Raw genomic sequence first — 22,890 nt, 5'->3', positions numbered from 1 at the left:
GAGACAGAGGAATAACTAGTTGGATTACTAAAGCCTCCCACACAAAGGAGCAAAAATCTATGTGAACTTCAGTTTTAATTTAGGATGTCAAAGAACTGGGGAATAAAGAATTTTTTTAAATTATTTCCAAAGTTCATTAAAAGCACCAAGAAGTGTATGCTGGAATCCAAGAAATTTAAGGTATGCATTACACAGTAAACAGCAACACTGAAACAAACTCACACCAAATTATTAGAAATGAAAAACACAATACAGCAAATGAAAATTCAGTAGAAAGCCTCAATAAGAGAATGAGAGTATCAGAATGAAAAATCTTGGAATTGGAAGATACCTCCTATAGTAACAATGAAATTATAAAGAAAAAAGTTGGAAAGGAACTGAGTCCAGCTATTAAAAAAAGCATTCAGGAATTAAAGGACATACATGATCTATATCTATGTATAGATATAGATATAGATGTAAATATAGATATAGATAGATAGTATGTATGTATGATATATATATATACATATATATATATATAAATTATTAGAAAATAGTCATAGGAGTTCCAGAAGGTGTAGAAAGAAAAGCTGGGTTTGAAGATGTACTCAATGAAATAATAAAGACTTCACTAATATGGAAAAAGAATTGGGAAACAAAATACAGCAGGACCATAGAACACCCTTTAGAGTTGACCAAAAGCAATCTTCACCATGACATATAGTAATCAAGTTCTCATTGGTGGAACATAAGGAAAAGACATTGAAATACACACATGAAAAAACCAAGTAAATTATAGAGGAACCCCAGTCAGAATCACAGCTGACCTCCCAGAGAAGACTCTATAGGCAAGAAGAGAATGGAGTGACATATTCCAGATCCTAAAATAAAAATTAAAAAAATATTGTAAGTACAAAATAATTTACTCAGCAAAGATATCCTTTGTTTTGGAAAATTAAACAAAATAATGCCACCAAAAAAAAAGAGGCTCAAGGACTTTGCTCCTACAAGATCTATCATGCAAATGTTACTTAAAGAGGTCCTACTAAAAGAGAAAAGTAATAGCACTTAACAAAAGACAACATGGAGAATGTTACCAAAAAATGAAAAAAAGCTAAATCAAACATTAAACAACATTGCTAAGTGTATAGAGCCAAATCACTACCTATATAGTTATTAACAGTGAACTTTAAGCCAGAGATTTCTATTCTAAGAAACTACAAATATTTGACTAGTGAAACTCATGTGTCCTTTTAAAAATTGTACACGTTAAGACCTTTCTCTCTGTATCTCCTCTCTGTATATCTGCCTTTCCAACAACAACAAAAAAAAGAAATCATAACAAAAAAGCTGTATACATTAATGCTGAATGTGTTGAAATTTTTAAAGATGTAAATGTTTCATTTTTCTGTTTTATCAACCAAACTATATCTTAAAACGTCCAATAATGGGTTGCCTATTCAGTAAAAATTCTGACATAAAAATGTTTAGAGAGGAATTTGCTTTTTCTGTGCAGATTTTGGTTGCCTATTTACAAAGTTTTTGTCTAGGATTTTCTTGCTTAGATATTTTGCTACCTACACCCAAAAAAAGAAAAACTGCAATAACAAATTCTCTCACAAAGTTCTGCAAAATATCGAGAAACAAGATATGCTTGTATTCAGGAAATAACCTTAAAGATACAAACATGAATCAGTATTACTTATTGACTAGTTCTTGAAAACTCCAAATTGGAGGAAGATGTTATTTCCTTCTTCTGTTTGCAAACCAATCCTTTAACAATGTTTAAATTCCCTTAATATTTTCAGTGAACTCCCAGTGGGATGAAGCAAAGTTTGCTCTAATAGACATTGTGAGTTCATTACTAAATCATCCCCACATAACTAGCTGTAGCAATTAAACGTGTGTAAAGCCTCTGTGTCCTTGGAGTTCAACTATAAGGACATTTTTAGAACATGCCTAAGAACAATACAGTATAAACTTGTTTTTCTTCTTTTATATCTCTTAATGGTACTACAGATTAACCACCTAAGAAATTTTATTTCTGTTTAGTAGTCCCATGGGTGCATGAAAATTAAAATGTCCAAATCTGAGGCTAAGATTTTTCTGCTACTCTACTCCCAAACTGTATTCTTCCAGTGTTTCCTCTCTTGGAGAATAGGGTTACAAATATAATAACCATAACAATAATAATGATAAAGCCCTAACACCAGACATACACCAGAACATATGACAGTAACTTCACCCTTAATTCTATGGTTGCAACAATTGCCAAGTCCTCTAGATTTTTTTTCCCCAGAGATGTCTAAATCGCAGCCAATTTTTTTTTTTTTTACCTCCACAGTTTACCTCAAGGGATGGGCATCTGGTGCAATAACCAGGACAGTCACATTTCATACGTCAGTGTGGCTCAAGTCCATACTACACCCCTTCCAGTGCAGCTACCTGCAATATTTACATGAGGAGTCAGCAGATCATTGCTCATGCAATTGGATCCCTGACATCCATAAGCAAGCTCTAAGCCTTCTGGCTTTAACCTAACCCAGCCACAGATGTTATGAGAACTTGAGGAGTGAGCCAGTAAATGGATGATTCTCTCTTCTCCCCCCACTCCTCTCTCTCTCTCTCTCTCTCTCTCTCTCTCCCTTTGTCCCTCTCAAAGTGTGTGTGTGTGTGTGTGTATGTCTGTGTACACCCATCTGTCTGTCACACTTGTAACTAAAAAAACTGAAAAAAAGTCCCAGTGTAATAGTTTTGTGGCTAAATCCTCTCCTTGAACCAGGATCCCATATGGCTGCTGGCTTGTGTCCTGCCTGCTCCACTTCCCATCCAGCTCCCTGCTTGCGGCCTGGGAAAGAAGTCAAGGATGGCTCAAAGCCTTGGGACCCTGCATTCGCTGGGAGACCAGGGAGAAGGTCCTGGCTCCTGGCTTCAGATCGATTCAGCTCTGGTCATTGTGGCCACTTGGGGAGTGACCTAGCTTACAGAAGATCTTTCTTTCTGTCTTTCCTTCTCTCTGTAAAATCCGACTTTCCAATAAAAATAAATAGATCTTTAACAAAATGAAATTAGTAGCTTTTAAAATTCAAGATAGGATCTATCTTGCCTATACTTATTGAACTGTCTCCTAACTCCACCTTCTACACCAGCTAGCAGTCTTCCAATTCATTTTCAAACTGAACAAATTGTACAACGGCATTCTCTCAAGTTAAAATTTGCAAGTTCTTTTTGCCCATACGATATCAGCTAAAATTCTTAACAATGAGCATTCATTTGCCAACTACATGCTACTGTGGGACATTTGTGTACTGAAAATTTGTAGTAATTAATGCAACACTCACTGTATTTTCAAATCCTAGCATTTTAGTGGAATGCTTCAATGTAATTTATCTCTCTTGTAAAGTGTAATACACAGATTCTGACTGAAAGATACTCTACTCGACAATTCAGATTGCAGCATGCCTTCTACCTTGGTGCTCATGTGTTTTCCACATCTGGCTTCCTTCACTGTATTCTCATGTGAATCAAACTGGAAGGATTAAATCAAATCAAAGCCAACAGAGGATGAGGAACGTATCAGTCAGAAGCCTAGCCGATGTCTTATTTTCAGGTCTAAAATGAAGTGAACTATAAGAGAGTGCTTATTTAAAGATAAGCTGGATATTGTTTAACAACTTCTTCTAAAGTACTTAAAGTACTTCCTGTAATAGTTACGTGTCAGTTTTACTTTCCTTTCCACATATAAGTCATTCTCACCTTTTCCATAGGGATTGAAATCCAATTTCCAACTAGCTCCTATCTCAACAAAAGCCAGGGGCTCTTGGTGATACTGTTATTTCCAACAAATACAACAGCAGTTCATATTCTTTGTCCAGATATTAGTATCTTTAAACACAAAAAATTTGTCTAATGATATGGTTACCCACTCTCATTGAAAAATTTCACAATTTCTGTTCAGATTTACCTATAATTTTATGTGCAAGCGAATCTTTAAAAAGTGTCCACAGTTTTATCAAGCTGACAAACCAGCGCAATGTAACAGGCTGCTGGTCTGTGAAATGTTCAGGGAATAAAGTTTCTTCAAACACAGACAAAAGTTAGCTTAGTCCTAGAGTAATTTCATCACTGTATACTGTTATTCGTTACAGGTGCCTATGAAGTAATTTTGATCCACATTCACTATCGAAACATGTTTTCATATCAGCGGTCACATGTCTCACTCTAGATATTTCACTGTAGTGTTCTAATAAGAATAACATATCTGGTAAATTAATAGCCATTGGCATTGCAGCAGCAATAAGTATGCTGTTTTCTTCCATTATCAGTCATGACCCATGTGGTTTTTGCAAGGACTAGAATGTTAAAATAAATAGTCACAAAAGCACCATTACACCTTGGTTCTCAGAGTGCAGCATTGATCTTTGACACTAGACCAAGAAGGCTTGATCTGTCCCTATAAGATGTAAAGTTTTCCGAATCTAAATGGATAAAAGACCTAAACCTACATCCAGAAACCTTCAAACTTTTGGAAGAAAATGTTGGAAACACACTGCAACACTTAGGGGTAGGCCCTCACTTCCTAAAAAAGACTCCAAAAGCAGTAGAAATCGAGACCAAAATAAACAAATGGGACCTCATCAAACTAAGAAGCTTCTGTACAGCTAGAGAAACAATCAACAAAGTAAAAAAAACAACCTACAGAATGGGAGAAGATCTTTGCACACTACATAGGAGATAGAGGGCTGATCTCCAGAATATACAAAGAGCTACAGAGAAACCAAAACACCAGAACAAACAAACTGCTCAAGAAATGGGCACGGGAAATGGGCAGACATTTCACAAAAGAACAAACCCAAATGGCAAACAAGCATATGAAAAAATGCTCAAGTTCCTTGGCAATAAGGGAAATCCAAATGAAGACAACAATGAGGTACCACCTAACTCCAGTAAGGATGGCACACATACATAATACCACCAACACTTGCTGGCGAGGATGTAGGGAAAAGGGAACCCTTCTCCACTGCTGGTGGGACTGCAGACTGGTACAGCCTCTATGGGAATCAGTTTGGTGAATACTCAAACAACTGAAAATCAGCATACCATATGATCCAGCAATAGCACTACTAGGGATATATCCAAAAGATCTCCTACACAAGAAACCAACATGCACGCCTATGTTCATAGCAGCACAATCTACGATCGCAAAAACCTGGAAGCAGCCAAAATGCCCATCAATAGAAGACTGGATAAGAAAGCTATGGTTCATCTACTCTATGGAATACTACTCAGCTATTAAAAAAAACGAAATGCAGTTCTTTGTGGACAAATGGGCCCGACTGGAATCCATCATGCTAAGAGAAATGAACCAATCCCAAAAAGTTAAATACCACATGTTCGCCTTAATCTGAGATGAAAAGATGACAACTTGGAAGATAGTACCTGTATAGTGTAATATTAGTGCAATCTCTAACAACCTGTATCCAATGCAATAAGGTAACACGATATAATCTATAAACCAACAATTAATGTCAGAATATTTAAGATCTACATCGTAAAACTATAAAACCTACTATACCCTCAATACACTATGTTAATCCGTAATGGGGAGGGAGTGCAGGGAAATCTTTCAGGACCATAAGAAGGGTGAGAAAAAAGTACAATATAGCCTATCAAGATGAAATCTGGTATTTCATAGACAACAGACTCAAAGCGGCACTAAACAACAGTAAAACTACTATACCAATGCATGAGGGGGGAATCGGGTGCGATCCTGACAACCTCTTAACAGGTCATGTGCGTGGAGCAGGGGGGCACTCCAGAGTGGAGCAGGTGGTAAGGAGGAAGCTTGGATCCCAACCACGAAGACTCCCAGACCTTCACCACAAACTATTAATAGGAGCAACAAGGACTATACCCCAACTGCCAAGGAGGCCACAGGGAATTGGATGCCCTCGGAAGCTGAGTACTCTGAGGTCACCCACCCCCAACTGGAGCTTCCGCAGGGGATGGAAGAAGTCCAAACACTACCGCGCAGAAACCAACGTCATTGGAAAGACAACCAGAAGCCCTGAGCGGTCCGCAGACACAGAAGAACAATAAATGTCCTCGGGACCAGGGAGGAGAGCTTTCTCTGGTCCAAGCCTGGCTCCACCTCTGGACCCCTGCCCTCCCTCGCAGTGACCATCGGGATCGCTTCGAAAACCCCTCACAGCAAACAAACAATCATACAAACTAAAAAAAAAACCTAAAATAAATAGACAAACAACAGAAAGTAGAGCTTGAAATCTGACAGGAAAGAGCTGGCGTGGATTGGCTCATGCCTTGCTGTGTGGGACACAAAGATTAGTCACTCCTCACCATGGTGTTGAGGATTTTCCTGCACACCCCCTCCCCCAAAAAAAAATGTTCTGCACCTTAAATGTTGACAAATATCTTGTTAGAGTTACAAGCCAGTCTAGATTATCCCAAAATCTGCCAAGATCAGCAAAATTATACATCAACACAACAAATGGCTAAATACTAAAATGAAATAGACACGAGACAGCTGAATGGTACCCTATAGCCTTTTCAAGGTATATAGCAGCCGGTCCAGTCCTGTATATAAACTAAAATTGAGATGTCAATGAGCTAATCATAGGTTGTGGTTAGGACTTGTTTTGTGGGGTTTTTTTGTTTGTTTGTTTGTTTGTTTGTTTGTTTTAACATACTGATTACTGAAAACCATGTCAATTCCATAATATTGCAAATTGCTGTTGATGTTATATTGGGACTCTTAATTGACTGTGATGATATTATACCAGCTCTGACTTCGGACCAGAAATGGTCTCCCCAAGAAACTGTTCAACCCATCTGGACAATAAGTAGCTGGACTCCATGCTTAGTATATGTTTGCAAGGAAAGAATCTTGATTGAATTTGAACTGTAATACTGCATCAAGGTGGAGGAATCCACCAGGGGGGAGGGGAGGGGAAGGGTGGGGGGATTCCCAGAGCCTATGAAACTGTCACATAATGCTAAATATTAATAAAAATATAAAAAATTTAAAAAAAGATGTAAAGTTTTCCAATCACTGGTGTTAGCACAACCCACAATTCTCATGTGGAACCCTCTGGAAGACTATTTGAACAAATCTAATTGTTCTCATTTAGACTACTGTAAAGAAGGAAGTGGGAATTTGTGTTTTACATATCAGAGAAACTGACTTAGCCGCCTTCACTGAAATACTTTTATTTGCCAAATATGTAACTATCAGGCTTCTTAAAATTTTTAAAACAAACACTCGGAAGAAACAAATAAGTGTGTTTATGCTGAATTGCTCTTGAGTTGCTGTGATTGCCTCTAAACAAATATTTTAGGTATGGAAATCTTGAACTAGCTTCCTCAATAAAAGGGCAGCTACTTTTCTCCATGGACATTTTCACGCCTGTTATAAAGAAATTAAAAAAACAAAATACTGTTATACAAAGAAGCAATTAAGAGCTGATTCAAGCTAATTGAAGCCAAAATCAATAAGATTTTTGAGGAGTCAGTCATTACAGAATTATTTCTAAAGCAATAATGAGGAAACTATTTGAATTCCACAATGATTTACTATTATAGTATGTTTCATGAAGGAGAAGAAAACAGATTGTCTTATACCACTTTGGGAAGCCCCTCAGTTCTATATATGACATCACAGACACCCAAAATAAATCACTCAAGTTTTACACTCAAAAATGAACCTACTTATGTTTCTCTCACCTAATAATCTATACAGTTTTCTCTGCTAGAGGTTTCTGGTTTTCATTTTATTTCACTTTATTTTATCGTATTGTATTAGCAATTCCATCTTTCTTACCTCCTCAGCAATCTGAGAACATGATGAAACAGAGCTGCATTACTCTATCAGCAATATTAGTCATGCTGAGCAAGTTGCTGGAATGGAGAGTCAAGTAGTTGCTGTCATTAATGAACACCTGCCATTAGAGGGCTGAAACAGGTCAAGCCACCATATGTTATGCTAAATAACATAGAGGCCCTGATTCAAACCCTGGCTGGTGCACTGCCAATCCAGCTCCCTGCTAATGTGCCTAGGAAGGCGGGGTAAATAGCCCAAGTGTTTGAGCTCCTGTACCTATAAGCAAGTCCAGTAGAAACTCCTACCTTTGGCGTGGGCACCAGCCAATGTGACCATTTGGAAAATGAACCATTAGGTGGAAAATTTTGTCGCTCACTGACTTTTTCTCTTTCTCTTGTTCTCTTGGTCTTAATATCCTCTCTCTCTCCCTCTCTCTCTCTCTCTCAATTTTGATTTCAAATCGATAAAAATAAAATCTTTTTTTAAAGAAAAATAAGCAAGGACCCGGCGGCATGACCTAGCGGCTAAAGTCCTCACCTTGAATGCCCCGGGATCCCATATGGGCGCCGGTTCTAATCCCGGCTTCCCATCCAGCTCCCTGCTTGTGACCTGGGAAAGCAGTCGAGGACGGCCAATTGCGTTGGGACCCTGCACCCGTGTGGGAGACCCGGAAGAGGTTCCAGGTTCCTCCCAGCTTCGGATCGGTGCACACCGGCCCGTTGTGACTCATTTGGGGAGTGAATCATCGGACGGAAGATCTTCCTCTCTGTCTCTTCTCCTCTCTGTATATCTGACTTTGTAATAAAATAAATAAATCATTAAAAAAAAAAAAGAAAAGAAAAAGAAGCAAATCCATTGAGTTCTTTTTACGTCTGAATCTGATGGCCATCATTTAATGAATGAGTAGTTCCTGAAAGGCATTAAAAACCCTAAAAGAAAAGAGCATAGAGTTTCTCCAGGCCATTCTTTATTTTAAGTCAAGTGTGGCTTGACAGTCCGAAGGTCAGAGGGAGGTCTTATTGTTGAAAGAAGTGGGTGCAAATCTTAATACTCTGCAATTTAATTGATGCATAAAAAGTTCAACAAACCCAATAGTGTCTCCTCATTGAAAGTTCAAGTACGGTTTTTCATTCGTGTTTTTTCCATAATATTTTTGTCAAGAGAAAAATCACTGAAGGCCTCTTTATTTGCTGGAAATAGACTCTACAGAATCCCCTCTTAACATTGCTTTTGCTGTGGGCTCAGCACTGTGGCCTAGCCGCTAAAGTCCTCGCCTTGAATGTGCAGTGATCCCATATGGGTGTTGGTTCTAATCCCAGCAGCAATACTTCCTATCCAGCTCCCTGCTTGTGGCCGGGGAAAGCAGTCGAGGACGGCCCAAAGCCCTGGGACCATGCACCCGCATGGGAGACCTGGAAGAAGATTATCTGAGCTCCTGGCTTCGGATCGGTGCAGCACCACCAGCCTTTGCAGTCACTTGGGGAGTGAATCATATATCTGACTTTGTAATAAAAATAAATAAATCTTTAAAAAATGCTTTCACTGTATCTCATAAATTTTAATATGCTGTGCTGTTATCTTCATTCATTTCCAGGAATGTTTTTATTTTTCTTGATTTCTACTATGACCCATCACACACTCATGAAAATATGATTCAGTCTCCATATGTTTACATATTTTCTAGAATTTGTTAGTAATTTCCAGATTCCTTCAAATGTTTGACAAAAGATGCATACTGCGATTTCTTTTTTTTTTTTGAAACATGAAGATATAGAAACCTTCATCTGATCAATGATAAGCTATGAGATTCAGTCAGTACCAGTCTCCCAACAACAGGAAAATAGCCCAGAACCAAGCAACTTCACTACTTAATTCTACCACAATTTTAGAAATAAACTATCACTAATTTTCCCAAAACTTTTGCCAAAATACCAAACTCTGGAATCAGCCACAATCGTTGCGTGATGCCAAAACTACCCTGACACCAAACTGGACAAGAACGAGCCACAGAGGGAAAACTATTGATTAATTTTCTTTATGAACATATATAAAAATGTCAACAATGGGCAAATTGAATCCAATAACACAATAAAAAATTTCCTCAACATAGCAAGTAAAATTTATCCCACAGATGGACTGGGTGGTTAAATATATAGGTATTATTTGTATGTGTTTCTGCTCAGTGAAAGTCTGGCACATGTCTGTTAGATCCTTTTGGTCTGGCACTGTAAGGCAGTGAATGAAACTAATGACCATTTGGATCCTTACTGCACTGTTTCCAATATAGCTCCCTGGGCCCAGCGCAATAGCTCAATGGCTAAACCCTTTCCTTTCAAGTGCTGGGATCCCATAGGAGCACCAGTTCGTGCCCCGGCTGCTCCATTTCCCATCCAACTTCCTGCTTATGGCCTGGGAAAGCAGTAGAGGATGGCCCAAGGCCTTGGGATCCCACACCCACCTAGGAGACCAGGAGGAAGCTGCAGGCTCCTGGCTTCAAATTGGCTCAGCTCTGGCCATTGTGGTCACTTGGGAAGTAAATAAGCATGATGGGAAATTTTTCTGTCGCTCTTTCTCTCTGTAAATCTGATCTGCGCTTCTAATATTACATATTAAAATCCAATATGAAAAAATGTGAAAAATTGTGCCAATCTCAGTCACTAGTTTATTTACTTGTATTTAATTAAAAGATACACACATGTTTATATATAAACATGTTTATATTTATAGTGAAAATTCATTAGCACAATTTTTCAATTTCAGCTCTATTTGCTAAACCAGTTTCTTGTCTCTACCACTTCCTTGCATTCTGCCTGGTCAAGTTGACTTCTGCTAAAACTTTTAGGAACAGAAATAGAACAAAATACTGAAAATGAAATCATTTTTATAAAACTAAAATGTTCCTAAATTTGTCACTTATTGAATACCATGCTTTAGTCAACACCCCAAACTGAACAGATGCTGTTTGTATAAATGTAGACTAAGGTTATGGCTGCTTTTGTTGTTTCACTCTTTAATTCATGGCAGAATTAAATTTTTTTCAAAGCTCCAACAATTTTTTAGACCTTTTTGTTGTTTTTCTAATTTTTTGTAAATAGTACATTTCACTTTAGGAATATTCTCTCGCAAAACTCAAAGCTTAACTTTTAGCAATCTATGAAAATCATCATGTTAGGCAAAACCCACAAAGCCTTATTAACTAATAGGTCTACAGGAGTGGATTAGGTTGCATTGATGTAAGTAACAAGTCACATATGGAAACCTCAATTTGAAGTATTATAAGTAAATATTTCTCAATATTTCCTGGTATTATTTCCAATCACTACTGATAATTTTGAAAGTCTCTAAAAAACTATTGAAAATATATGGGCTCAAATATAAATGGAGTCCAGTGTTTTTAATAATACAATTATGGATAGTGTTACTGAATGTTCACAGGACCCAACACAAGGAAAAACAACAAAGCTAGATATGTTCATACCGAGCACATCAAATCCTCTGATCACCAATAACATATTTAAACTAGCAGAGTCATGCATAAACTTTCAAATATTTGTTTCCCAGCAAACAATAAAGAAGAAATACTTTGGACATTATCACAAATCTATTTATTTCTTCATTATTTTTCTCAAGGCGCCTATGACCTCTTTATTCCTCAGGCTATAAATAAAAGGGTTCAACAGGGGAATAACTATTGTGTAGAATACAGAATACATTTTGTTCTGCTCTTCAGTGGGTACTGACCCAGGATGCACGTACATGAGGAAGAGAGTGCCATAGAACAAAAAGACAGAGAGCAGGTGGGCACTGCACGTGGACAGGGCTTTACTTCTGCCCTTCTCAGATTTCTTCTTCAGGATGGCTGAGAGGACACACGAGTAAGAGATGAGAATCATCATAAAAGTGGAGACTTGTATAAAAGCTGAAAAAACAACCACCAGGAGTATATTAATAGTTGGGTCACTGCAAGAAATTTTGAACAATTGTAAAATTTCACAGTAGAAATATTGTACGATATTGGACCTACAGAAAGATAATCTTACTAGTAAACCCACATGAATGGCTGAATGAATGAAACCAATTACAAATGATCCACTTATCAGCCAAGCACATAATCTGTTGGACATTACCACAGAATAAAGCAAAGGGTTACATATTGCTACATAGCGGTCATAAGCCATCACAACCAGGAGGAAACATTCTGTTGTTGCACAGCAACCAAAAACATAAAATTGAGCAATGCAGCCAGAAAAGGATATTTCATGATTCTCTGATAAAAAGTTGATAAGCATTGTGGGAGTCACAGAGGAAGAAGTGCAGGCATCTGCAAAGGCTAAGCAGCCCAGGAAGGAGTACATGGGGGTGTGAAGGTGGGGATCCTTACAGATGAGAGCCATCAGTCCAAGGTTTCCCACCATGGTGACAAGGTAGACCTCCAGGAACACCAAGAACAGGGGTTTCTGCAGCTCTGGACGATCTGTAAGTTCTGTGAGGATGAACTCATTCACCAGAGTCTTGTTTTCTTCTGCCATGGCTGACCTAGATAATTATTAAAATGAAATAAGTGAGGCAATGGTAACAAAATTCTCACAGGAACAGTGATACTTTTATGTAAATATCATGTTCCTTTTTTAAATTTCTTCATTTTTATTGGAAATGTAGATTTTACAGAAAGAAAGAGAGAAAAAGAAAGCTCTTCCATCTGCTGGTTCACTTCCAATTGGCCATACTAGCCATAACTGAGCTGATCCAAACCCAGGAGCAAGGAGCCTCTTCCAGGTCTCCCATGCAGGTACGGTGTCCCAAGGTCATGGGCCATCTTCACATGCTTTCCCAGACCAGAAACAGAGAACTGGATGTGGAAATGGATCAGCCAGGGTCTGAACCAGTGTCCATATGGGATCCCAGCACATGCAAGGTGAGAATTCTTGCCACTAGGCTGTCACGCCAGGTCAAACTATCATGTTCTTAAGATGTGCTTCTCATTTTGTTAGAGGTTTTAATTTTGAATTTTATTTGGCTATTTTTATCTACATTCAAGATTCCCTGTAATTAAAAAAAAAACTTTGAAATAATTCAAGTGACATGCAAATTTAGCACCATTTCTTTTTAACAAAACATTCTGTTACAGCACATACTCATCCTAAAAAGAAAAAAAAAATCCATTTTCCTCAATGAAATATAAATAGTAAGAGTACTCAATAAAGCTTAAATATATATTAAGGTGTGATAAAAATCAATAAATCAAACACCAGTGTACCAGCATAAAAATAGACACTTAGATCCATGCACACAGGAATGTATCAGAAGTCACAGTCTTTCTATCCAGTCAGAAAAGATTGATTTATTTAATGGAATCAGTTGGCAGTGTTGTCAACTTCAGCATATAAACAATCTGCTTAACACCATCAATATTTTCCAAGATTTTAGAAGACATTAAAAATAAGGATTAGACAAATTCTTATTCAAAAGAATAAAAATGCATTGTAAAGACATGGCTACTCTGAAACTTTGTGTATTGAAGTGTATATAATAAGTGAAGAAATATATTCTGCAATTTATATGAAATAGATTTATGTCTGTGATAAAATAGTATTAAAGCTTAATAGATGCAAAGAAACTTTAACTTAAAAATGTCAAAGTGATCAATGTGCAAAATGAAAGAGGTTCAAAGCTCAAATTCACATACACATACATACACACAGTTCTCTTTTCATACATTAGATTGGCAGAAATTAAGGTATATTTTAAAATGATGCTGGAATAAAGTCAGGAAAGAACACTCACATACTACTTATGCAAACATCAATTGCAACAAATATCTTGAAAATGAACTTTACATATAATCAAATTTTTGAATAGCAAAATATATTCATTTATTTATTCTTAAAAATAAAAGGACCACTCCAGAAAGACAAACACACAACTGTCTAATGTATTACAGTTTAGGGTGATATAGGCCAGACATACCAGACATACAATAGTAGAAAATTCATATTATGGATATAAATACAGCCATGAAAACAAAAAGGTTACACTAATTTAAATGGAAATTATCATGGCATGTGTTTATCTTATAAGAGTAAAATACAGAGCAAAATAAAGAAAACTGTCTTACTGAAAAACAAACAATATACTCCATGACCAGCATTGCATGATGCAGGATGAAGATGAAGAACTATATATAAGAACGACAAGATGAGAATTATAAAGGTAAGATACCAGATGCTTCCTCTCTACAAAAGGGAGAGGAAGTCATCCAGCTTTTTCAAAGTCTTGGCATATGAAATTTCTCCAGTGATGTGGCAATAGTATAAGGTCACAGCCCCATTCCCGCTACTAATTAGCTTCTGAGACCACCAGGAGGTCACCATGTGCCAAAGAAAAGGGAAGAACAGGATTCCTCCTTGAGCACACAAACTCCCTGGTAATTTACCTTAGAATGACACCTGCCTCGGAGGCGTGGTCCTTCCACCAGCTCCTGCCTTGCACTCAGAACACCCCAGCCAAATTTGTTCCCAGACCACTCAGCTCACCCCCATCTTACTCCTACATAGACTGTTGACGTCTACCCGAAACACATCGGTCTCTTGCTATGTAATTTCAGTTCTCTAACACAGGAATATGCCTACCAAATTTCAATGTAAAATTAGGAGATAATCATCTATAAATAAATTTCTGTAGCCAAATATCTAAATATAGAAATAACACATGAAAATCATCATCATTTTCTAATGGCCATAACTGAAACATTGAAATTAGTTCTGTTCATTTTTTTGTACAACTACAAACTTTTCTGCAATTCCATAAGATACAGATTTAATAGAGTAATAGGACTTTTAGAGATCTTTTGGGTGATTTCAGTGATTTTCTCACTAAACTTATTACTGAGTCCTATATTTGTTGTCATTGCTATGGATAGAATATTTAGTGTTCACACAAAGTAAAAATATGTAGGTTTTTTTTTCATGATTTTTGAGCAGTCTACAAAAGAAATCCAAAGAGTATTCTGGCATACATAGAAAATTCTAGATTATTTTGAAAAAGAAAAATGAATGCATCAGGATGAATTATTCCATTTTAAAGTCATTCTTTTCCATGCTTAGTGAATAGGACATTTTTACTCTCAGAAAATATGACAATAATTAGGTTTCTCTATTGTACAGATATGAGCAAAAATCACCATAAGAAATAGTTGTGAAATAAAAGCTTGTCTTCACTAAAACTGAATGAATAATGAATGTTTGAAAATTTTTCTTTTAAATATTTATTCACAGAAAGCCCTAGTGTGCACAATGCATTCACAGTGTTAATTCTAAGTGTAAGATTTGGCTTTGTGAATTTTTTCTCACAGGTTATGTGATACATAAGACACAAAAAATCTATTGAAGACACCTGTAGTGACATTAGGCCATATCCTCATGATTCAATTAAATTAATAAATTCTTAGGCATTTAGCCTACAAACCAAAAACAAATATTTCTCATTCTGAAAAGTAGTAAATAGTTGAGACTTGAACAGCATAACTGTTCAGCATAACTATATCCATTTAACAAAAAAATCTAAAAATATCTACATCAAATTGTGTTGATGTTTTATTAGCATAACAAAATCCTCTACTCGGCCCAGTACCATAGCCTAGTAGCTAAAGTCCTCGCCTTAAACATGCCAGGATCCCATATGGGCGCCGGTTCTAATCCCGGCTGCCCTGCTTCCCATCCAGCTCCCTGCCTGTGGCCTGGGAAAGCAGTAGAGGACAGCCTAAAGCTTCAGGGCCATGTACCTACATGGGAGACCCAGAAGAGCTCCTGGCTTCAGATTGGCTCAGCTCCAGCCAGGTGGCCACTTGGGGAGTGAATGGACAGAAGATCTTCCTCTCTGTCTCTCCTCCTCTCTCTATATCTGATTTTCCAGCAAAAATTAAATAAATCCTTTAAAAAGTCCTCTGTTACTAAAGTTTACTAAAGTTTATACTATTATAATGACACAGGGAAAATCAGGGGACAGAAATGGGGAAGTGGAAGGAGAAAACCCTGAGCCAATGATATTGTATCATGAAAAAAATTTTTAAATACATAAAATAAAACAAAAAATAAAGTTTATTTTTTCCTAATGACAGTATTAATGACAACTAACACATTCAGATGGGGCATTTACTTTTAACTATCCAGATTATTTTTGCTGATTTTAAACATTTATATTGCCTAGGATTTTCTTGCTTGGATATTTTACTATCCTACAGACAGATTACTAAGCTATAATAAAAAGTTTATGAAAAGCTCTATATTCTCACCCAATGCTACAAAACGTTGAGAAATCGGAGTTGCATTTTCTTTCTGGAAGTAACAAAATTTAGAGTAACAAATATTATTTGTGTACCAATTCTTGAAAACTACAAGCTAGAGGACTATATTTCTTCCTTCTATTTTCAAACCAAGTCTTTATTTAAAAAAGAAAAAAAGACACTCCTTTGATGTTCCCAATAGACACTCAGCGGGATGAAATTAATTTATTCTACTGGGCATTGTGAGCTAATCCTTAAATCACCCCTACTCAACTAGCTACTATTATTAAAAATTTTACAAAATCCCTGTGGCCTCACTCAAAAGGCATATGGTATAGATACCACAGAACAGAGTTTAGAATAATCTTATTTCCTTCTTTGTAGCTCTTAATTTGCAACAGGTCAACTACAAGTTGAATCTATGTGAATTTAAATGGAAGTAAAGTCATTGGCATTAACATGTCCCAAACTGAGATTTAGTCTTCCACTATCTCACTTTCGAAATGCAATAATCTAGTGCTTCCTGGCTCAGAAAATGTGGTTACCAGAAAGCAGTTATGCACATCATGAAAAAGACACGTAAGCGTGACACTAACTTTACCCTTAATTCTGTTGTGGAAACTGCTTCCAGTTCCTCTAGATTTTACTCGATAAAGGTGTGCAAACTGCAGCCAATTCTTTTAATATGCATGGTTTATAGCAAGCATGGGAATTTGGTGCAGCAGTGAACTTACAGCTTGAGATGCCCATATCTCACACAGGGCTGCCTGCTTCAACCCCAGCTATTCCCATCTACCCTCCACTAATACTCAAACTGGAATGACGGCGCAAGGGTTTGCTCTCCTGCCACCTGCAAACTGAGTTTCGGGTTCTCGACTTTGACCTGATCCAGTCCTGAATATTATATATTTGGGATTTGGAGAACAAACCAATAAAGGAAATTTCTCTTCTTCTCTCTTTCTGTTTTCATACCTTGCCTAAACTTACTAAACAACTTCCTTACAATACAGTCTATGACTGCTAACAAGATCTTCCAGTCCATTTACTGACCACATTGTACTTCACCTCTCCATAACAACAAATGTTATCACTACCTATAAACATTTCTAAAGCTATACTCCCTGTGAACAATCTCTCAAGTTAAAGTTAGCAAATAACTATTCCACGGACAAGGATAATAGCTAATATTCTTTAGCCTGAATATCCATTTATCTATGCTGAAAATAGACCATAATTATCTCTACATCATTGAGGGATATGTGAGTGCTCAATATGTGTACCACTTAATGTAACACTCACTGCATATACATATAATCCCCATATTTTAACTGTATTGCTACATACAATTCAGTTCTCCCTAGTCTAAAGTGTAATGCACAGGTTCCTAATTGAAAGAATAGTCTATGCCACTCAATAATTCAGAGTCTTAGATTCCTTTCACCTTGTCACTCAAGAATTTTTTAACAAGTAACATCCACTGGAGAGTTGGCATTCAATATGGGCCACGATTCCTATCAGCTCTCCGGCAATGGCCTGGGAAAGCAGCAGAAGATGGCTCAAGTATTTCTATTTTAAAATTTGAGTTGTTTAAATGAACAAAAAAATTAGAAACCATATTCAGTCATGTCAGTATTAACAAAACCTGGATAACACCCGGCTTTATCACTAAGATCATGGGTCATTCAGCAGCAATTACATAAGAAGCTGAATTATGTCCAGTAGAAGATGCAAAGGTTAATGATGCAACAACTAAAGACAACAATTAAGGCCAGGGTATTCCTGTGGTTTCAGTTAATTTTGCCGAGTATTATTTTAGAATTAACGTCCTAATCTTTCCTGAAAATTGAGACAGGTTAAGAGGAGAACATTGGTGTAATGATGAAACAATTTCGTCACCTGTGTTAGACATTATAAAACAAAATCTGTCCCTGTATCACTAGCAATTTGATTCATTAAATATTATGTAGTTATTTTTGGCTACAGTATTTCCATCAGTCATTCAGAAGTTAAAGCTTCTATCCATCCAAAAAATCTGACAATCCTACCCACCAATCCTTCACAGCCCTACAAAGCCCGCCCCAGGCACAAAACAAGCACTCTCCCGGAGATGTGTTTCCCCTTTTTTATGTGCTATTCCTTCTCCTGCCTGGAGCTTCCCTTATTCTGCTTAGTCCTGCCCCCTACTTTTCTCTCTCCCCTTTTCCCTGTAGACCTCTTGTGCCATGGTGGCAGGAAACATTCCCTTCCCTCCTTCTCTCCGTCTCCCTCTGCTCCTATCCCTACCCTGTTTGAATAAAAGACCAGACCTCCTGCGTGTTAAAAAAAAAAAAAAAGTCTTGACTATGGAGGACTTTATCCTGTTCTACATTACTGGTCTTTTGGAACTACGGCTTTAACAAATCAAAACAAAATTTTTTTAATTAGTGTCCTGTATCTTTAGTTTCATTTTAATGTCATCTCTATGCAATTTCCTGTATTCATTTTTTTAAAGATTTATTCATTTTCTTTGCAAAGTCAAATATACAGAGAAGAGGAGAAACAGAGAAGATCTTCCGTCCAATGATTCACTCCCCAAGTGACCACAATGGCCAGAGCTGGGCCGATCCAAAGCCAGGAGACAGGAGCTCTTCTGGGTCTCCCACACAGATACAGGGTCCCAAACGTTTGGACTGTCCTTGACTGCTCTCTCAGGCCACAAGGGGAACCCGGATGGGAAGCGTGGTCTCTGGGATTAGAACCAGGCCCATATGGGATCCCAGTGCATACTAGGCGATGACTTAAGCCACTAAGCTATTGCGCTGGGCCTGACAAATGAAAAATTATTATATACCTTCCAGTCCACCTATACTTTTCATGGCTTCTGTCATTTTGCTAATATCAAGAAAAAGTTCTAAATACAAGTCTTTTGGAAAGAAAATTGTTGGAAGCCTTGAAGAGCCAAGTAACCACATGTAACTTCCTGAATCTCCTTTTTATAAGTTTATATCCTTCATAGTGTCTATACAATTCTGTTTTCATAGCATACTATTATTAAACAAATTTCCATGGGTTTTTATGTTTGAAGCAAACTTTTGAATTTCATTCAGCTAACAGAGTTTTGGTACGTTAGATATCTCCTTAATTTCAATTTTATCAGAAAATTAGTCACATTATTTTGTTGCAGGGTACGAGCAAGATCACACCAGACATGTCTAAGGTTTATTAAGGAGTCTTTATTAACCAAGCTTGGTGATAATAGAGCATACTAGAAATAGCAAATCACAAGTCCATATGGCAATCTAACCAATCATAATCCAACCAAACATAATCCCAAAAGGAACAAATGGTCATTACCCTCAGTCCATCCGTTAAGCTGAAGACCCATGTCCCAGCTTCCCCAGCAATGTAAGTTATACTAAGATGCATGCAATGAATAACCTGGACACACTCACAAAGCTGCAGACATTCACCTTTCCCTGGCTTCTCTGCCCACATTCCACTACTGCTAGGCCTCACCTTTCCTGGAACTCCTGACAGCACACAAATTAGAAACAACATTATTATATTCATTATCCAATCTAAGAAGTAACAGGGACCATGCTCAGGGGATTACCTGTCCTGGATCAGCCAAGAGTCGAGGTGCCAGAGCAAAGGAAGCACCTGACCAGAAAGAGAGTGAAAGAGAGTGAAAGAGAGTGAGAGTGAGAGTGAGAGTGAGAGTGAGAGTGAGAGAGTGAGAGAGTGAGAGTGAGAGTGAGAGAGAGAGAGAGAGAGAGAGAGAGACCCCACTTCACGGGCCTTTTAAAGGGGCTTGTGAGGGGAGTGGCTACATAACAATACAATACCACCCCCTCTCAGTTGATAGGTGAGTCACAGGTGGGCAAGAGTGAATACCAAAGTGTTGTGGGCTAAGGAATTTATTAGTGCTCATTCGGATGGGCTGGAACAGGAACTGGGCTTGCAGCTAAAAAGCACCTAGACTAATTGGACTCATCTGTATCCAATATCATGGCTAAATTAGGACATGGGGGGAGTGGTTGAGGATGGAATTATCATTCCATTGCTGTTAGCACTCAGTTTCAGGACAGAGGGTAGGGGACACAGCCAAATTTCGATGGCCCACTGTCAATGGTGCTGGCTATCACTGGCTGTACCCCATAACAATTTATCTGATACTCAGGATCTGACTTACATTTACAAGTTTTAATGTTTATGACTCTAGCATGTGAATGTAAATATATTGCAGAAATAAAATAAAAAATGTGATCTCCATTTTTTTTCATCATTCTCTTAGATGTCAAAATCTGTTTTCAAAGTGAGCCATGGTTTTAGGTACATCCAAAATTGCACCTAATGTGACTGTATGTATCTACAGGCTAATTCTTAAGTGATCCCAGGCTCAATTTATGACAAAGCTGAATGAAATTGAGGAAATGATCTTTTCTAATGAGGCATGTTGAGTTGTAATGTCATAGCCAGCTTGGTATTTTCCTTTACAGATTTTACTGTTTGTCTGTCATATGGAGTATCAGGTCCAAATTAACCAATACTGTGTCTTACAAATCAAATTCCAGAATTGCGCCCAGTGCCATAGACTTGCGGCTAAAGTCCTCGCCTTGAATGTGCTGGGATCCCATATGGGCACCAGTTCAAATCCTGGCTGCTCCACTTTTCATCCAGCTCCCTGCCTATGGCCTGGGAAAGCAGTCAAGGATGGCCCAAAGCCTTGGAACCCTGCAGCCACCTGCATGGGAGACCTGGAGGAAGTTCCTGACTCCTGGCTTTGGATTGGCACAGCACCAGCCATTGTGGTCTCTTTGGGAGTGAATCATCAGACGAAAGATCTTCCTCTCTGTCTCTCCTCCTCTGTATGTTTGCTTTTCCAATAAAAAAAAATGAAATAAATCTTTAAAATATTCCATAGTTAATAAGAACCAATTTCAAACAACTATGACTCTTCTCTTTAACGGACACAGGTAAACGGGTAAAAGGATTCAGAAATGATGGAGAAGATACAGGTTTGAGGATAATAAAGCTAGAATCTTGTAAGTTATTAGTCCACAAGAGAAAAAATGGGTGTATTAATTATTGAATAAACTTCCTATTTCTCTAAATTTATGTTTATAAAAATAAAAAATAATTTTATTGTCTGGAACAAGTTAGAAAATTTCATGACTTTGGTGATATCAGCAACTGCCTTTAACTAACCTGTATATGCTATTTTATGATATAGCTCCATAGGCTCCGGGATTTCTCCTCAACACCTCCTCAAATTCTTTCCCTCCACTGATTTCCCCTATATTATTGCAGCAATTTAGTCCTTTAAAACAGTCATAGATCCATCATTCTTCTATTTAAATGTATCCTGACATTGTAGATAAGGACAATGTATTTCCTTAGATGTCATTGAGTTTTACTTTAGATCAGTTGATAAAGTGGAGAAAACAATACAGAAAAATTACAGAATCAGGATCTAGCATTGCAATGTGTGGGATAAAGTGTTAGCACCCCATAACTGTGCCAGTTCAAGTTCCAGCTGCTTCATTTCTCATCTAACTCCATGCTAACGGCATGAGATACACAAAGGAAGGTGACCAAAATGTCTGGGTGCCTGTAGCCCACATAGGAGACCAAGATGAAATTTTTAGTTCCTGGGTTCAGCCTGATCCAATGCTGGTCACTGCAGCCACCTGGGGGTGAACGCGCAGATGTCTCTCTCTCTTCTCTCTCTCTCTCTCTTTTATTTCTCTGTGTGCAAATAAAATTAAATTAAAATTAAAATAAACCTCTTAAAAAACAGAAAAATCAGAAATCTATAGTCTAATGTGCTGTGAGTCTCAGGAATTCTCTGAATTGTCTTTTGATTACTGGTTTAGGATAATGTTGAGCAGTTCTAATTGACTTGCAGAAAATCATGATCAAGTTTATGTATTACTACTTGTGGGAACTGAAGGTTGCTTTGGAATTCTCTTGATACAAAGAAAAAAATTCATGTATATAATGTGTCAAGGTTAATAATTGGGAAATTCAAAATATTTTAAGTACTACTATAACTCTTTGGAAAAGTATGAAGGATCCTTGGTGAATCACTGAGAAACTGTCATTCAGGCAAATTCTTTATTTTTTCAAAGTACCAACAAACAAATATTGGTCTCTTTCCTACTTGATTTTAGTTGTATCACTGACAAGATATTTTGATTATGCACTATAGAAAATCTGAAAATAACAATTATATTTATGACTTTAAGATCTTGTACAAAGCCATCCTTATTTGAACTTTAGAAGATTTTTTTTTGAAAAGTAGATGTACAGAAACAGCAGGAAAGATAGAGTGGAAGAGAGCTTCCATCTGCTAGGTCACACTTTAGGTGGCCACAATGGCCAGAACGGAGCTAATTTGAAGCCAGAAGCCAAGAGCTTCCTCCAGGTCTCCCATGTGGATGCAGGGTCCCAAAAATTTGAACCATTGAACCATTCTCTGCTGATTTTCCAGGGCGTAAGTGTAGAAGTGGATTAGAAATGAGTCATCTGGAACCCAAACTGGCATCCATTGTGATGCTGATGTCACAGGCAGAGGTTTAGCCTACTATGTCAAGGAGCCAGCCCCAACTGTTTGACTATTTTAAAAGGTAGGCTATAAGCATTGAAATGACTAGTGCCATAAATAATAATTATTAATTGAAAAAAAATCCTCTTATGAAAACAAGCCACAATATGGCTTTAAGTTTTAAGGGGTACTAAGTGGCATAAGAAGCTATTTTGAAAGGTCAATCTGAATTTTAATTGGTTCTGATATGATTTCCCCCATATC

General features: G+C 37.5%; 1 protein-coding gene across 2 annotated transcripts; it reads right to left on the bottom strand.

Moving 5' to 3' along the window:
- Positions 1–11,424: 11,424 nt before the first annotated feature.
- LOC101522162 (olfactory receptor 5AC1-like) lies at positions 11,425–18,099 on the bottom strand. 2 transcript variants are annotated; one of them, XM_058661275.1, is made up of 2 exons: positions 18,082–18,099; positions 11,425–12,330 (listed from the first exon to the last, which is right to left on the bottom strand). In XM_058661275.1, exons 1-2 carry the CDS (start codon positions 18,097–18,099, stop codon positions 11,425–11,427), a joined length of 924 nt encoding a protein of 307 aa, XP_058517258.1. The 2 variants fall into 2 exon arrangements, with proteins under 2 accessions (XP_058517258.1, XP_004596611.2); XM_004596554.2 differs by lacking the exon at positions 18,082–18,099 and having other exon boundaries at positions 11,425–12,348.
- Positions 18,100–22,890: the final 4,791 nt, after the last annotated feature.

The sequence above is a fragment of the Ochotona princeps genome, chromosome 3 (genome assembly GCF_030435755.1).
Source record: "Ochotona princeps isolate mOchPri1 chromosome 3, mOchPri1.hap1, whole genome shotgun sequence".
NCBI lineage: Eukaryota > Metazoa > Chordata > Mammalia > Lagomorpha > Ochotonidae > Ochotona > Ochotona princeps.
The sequence above is the reverse complement of the archived record's forward strand: the minus strand, read 5'-3'. Positions and strand labels throughout refer to the sequence as shown.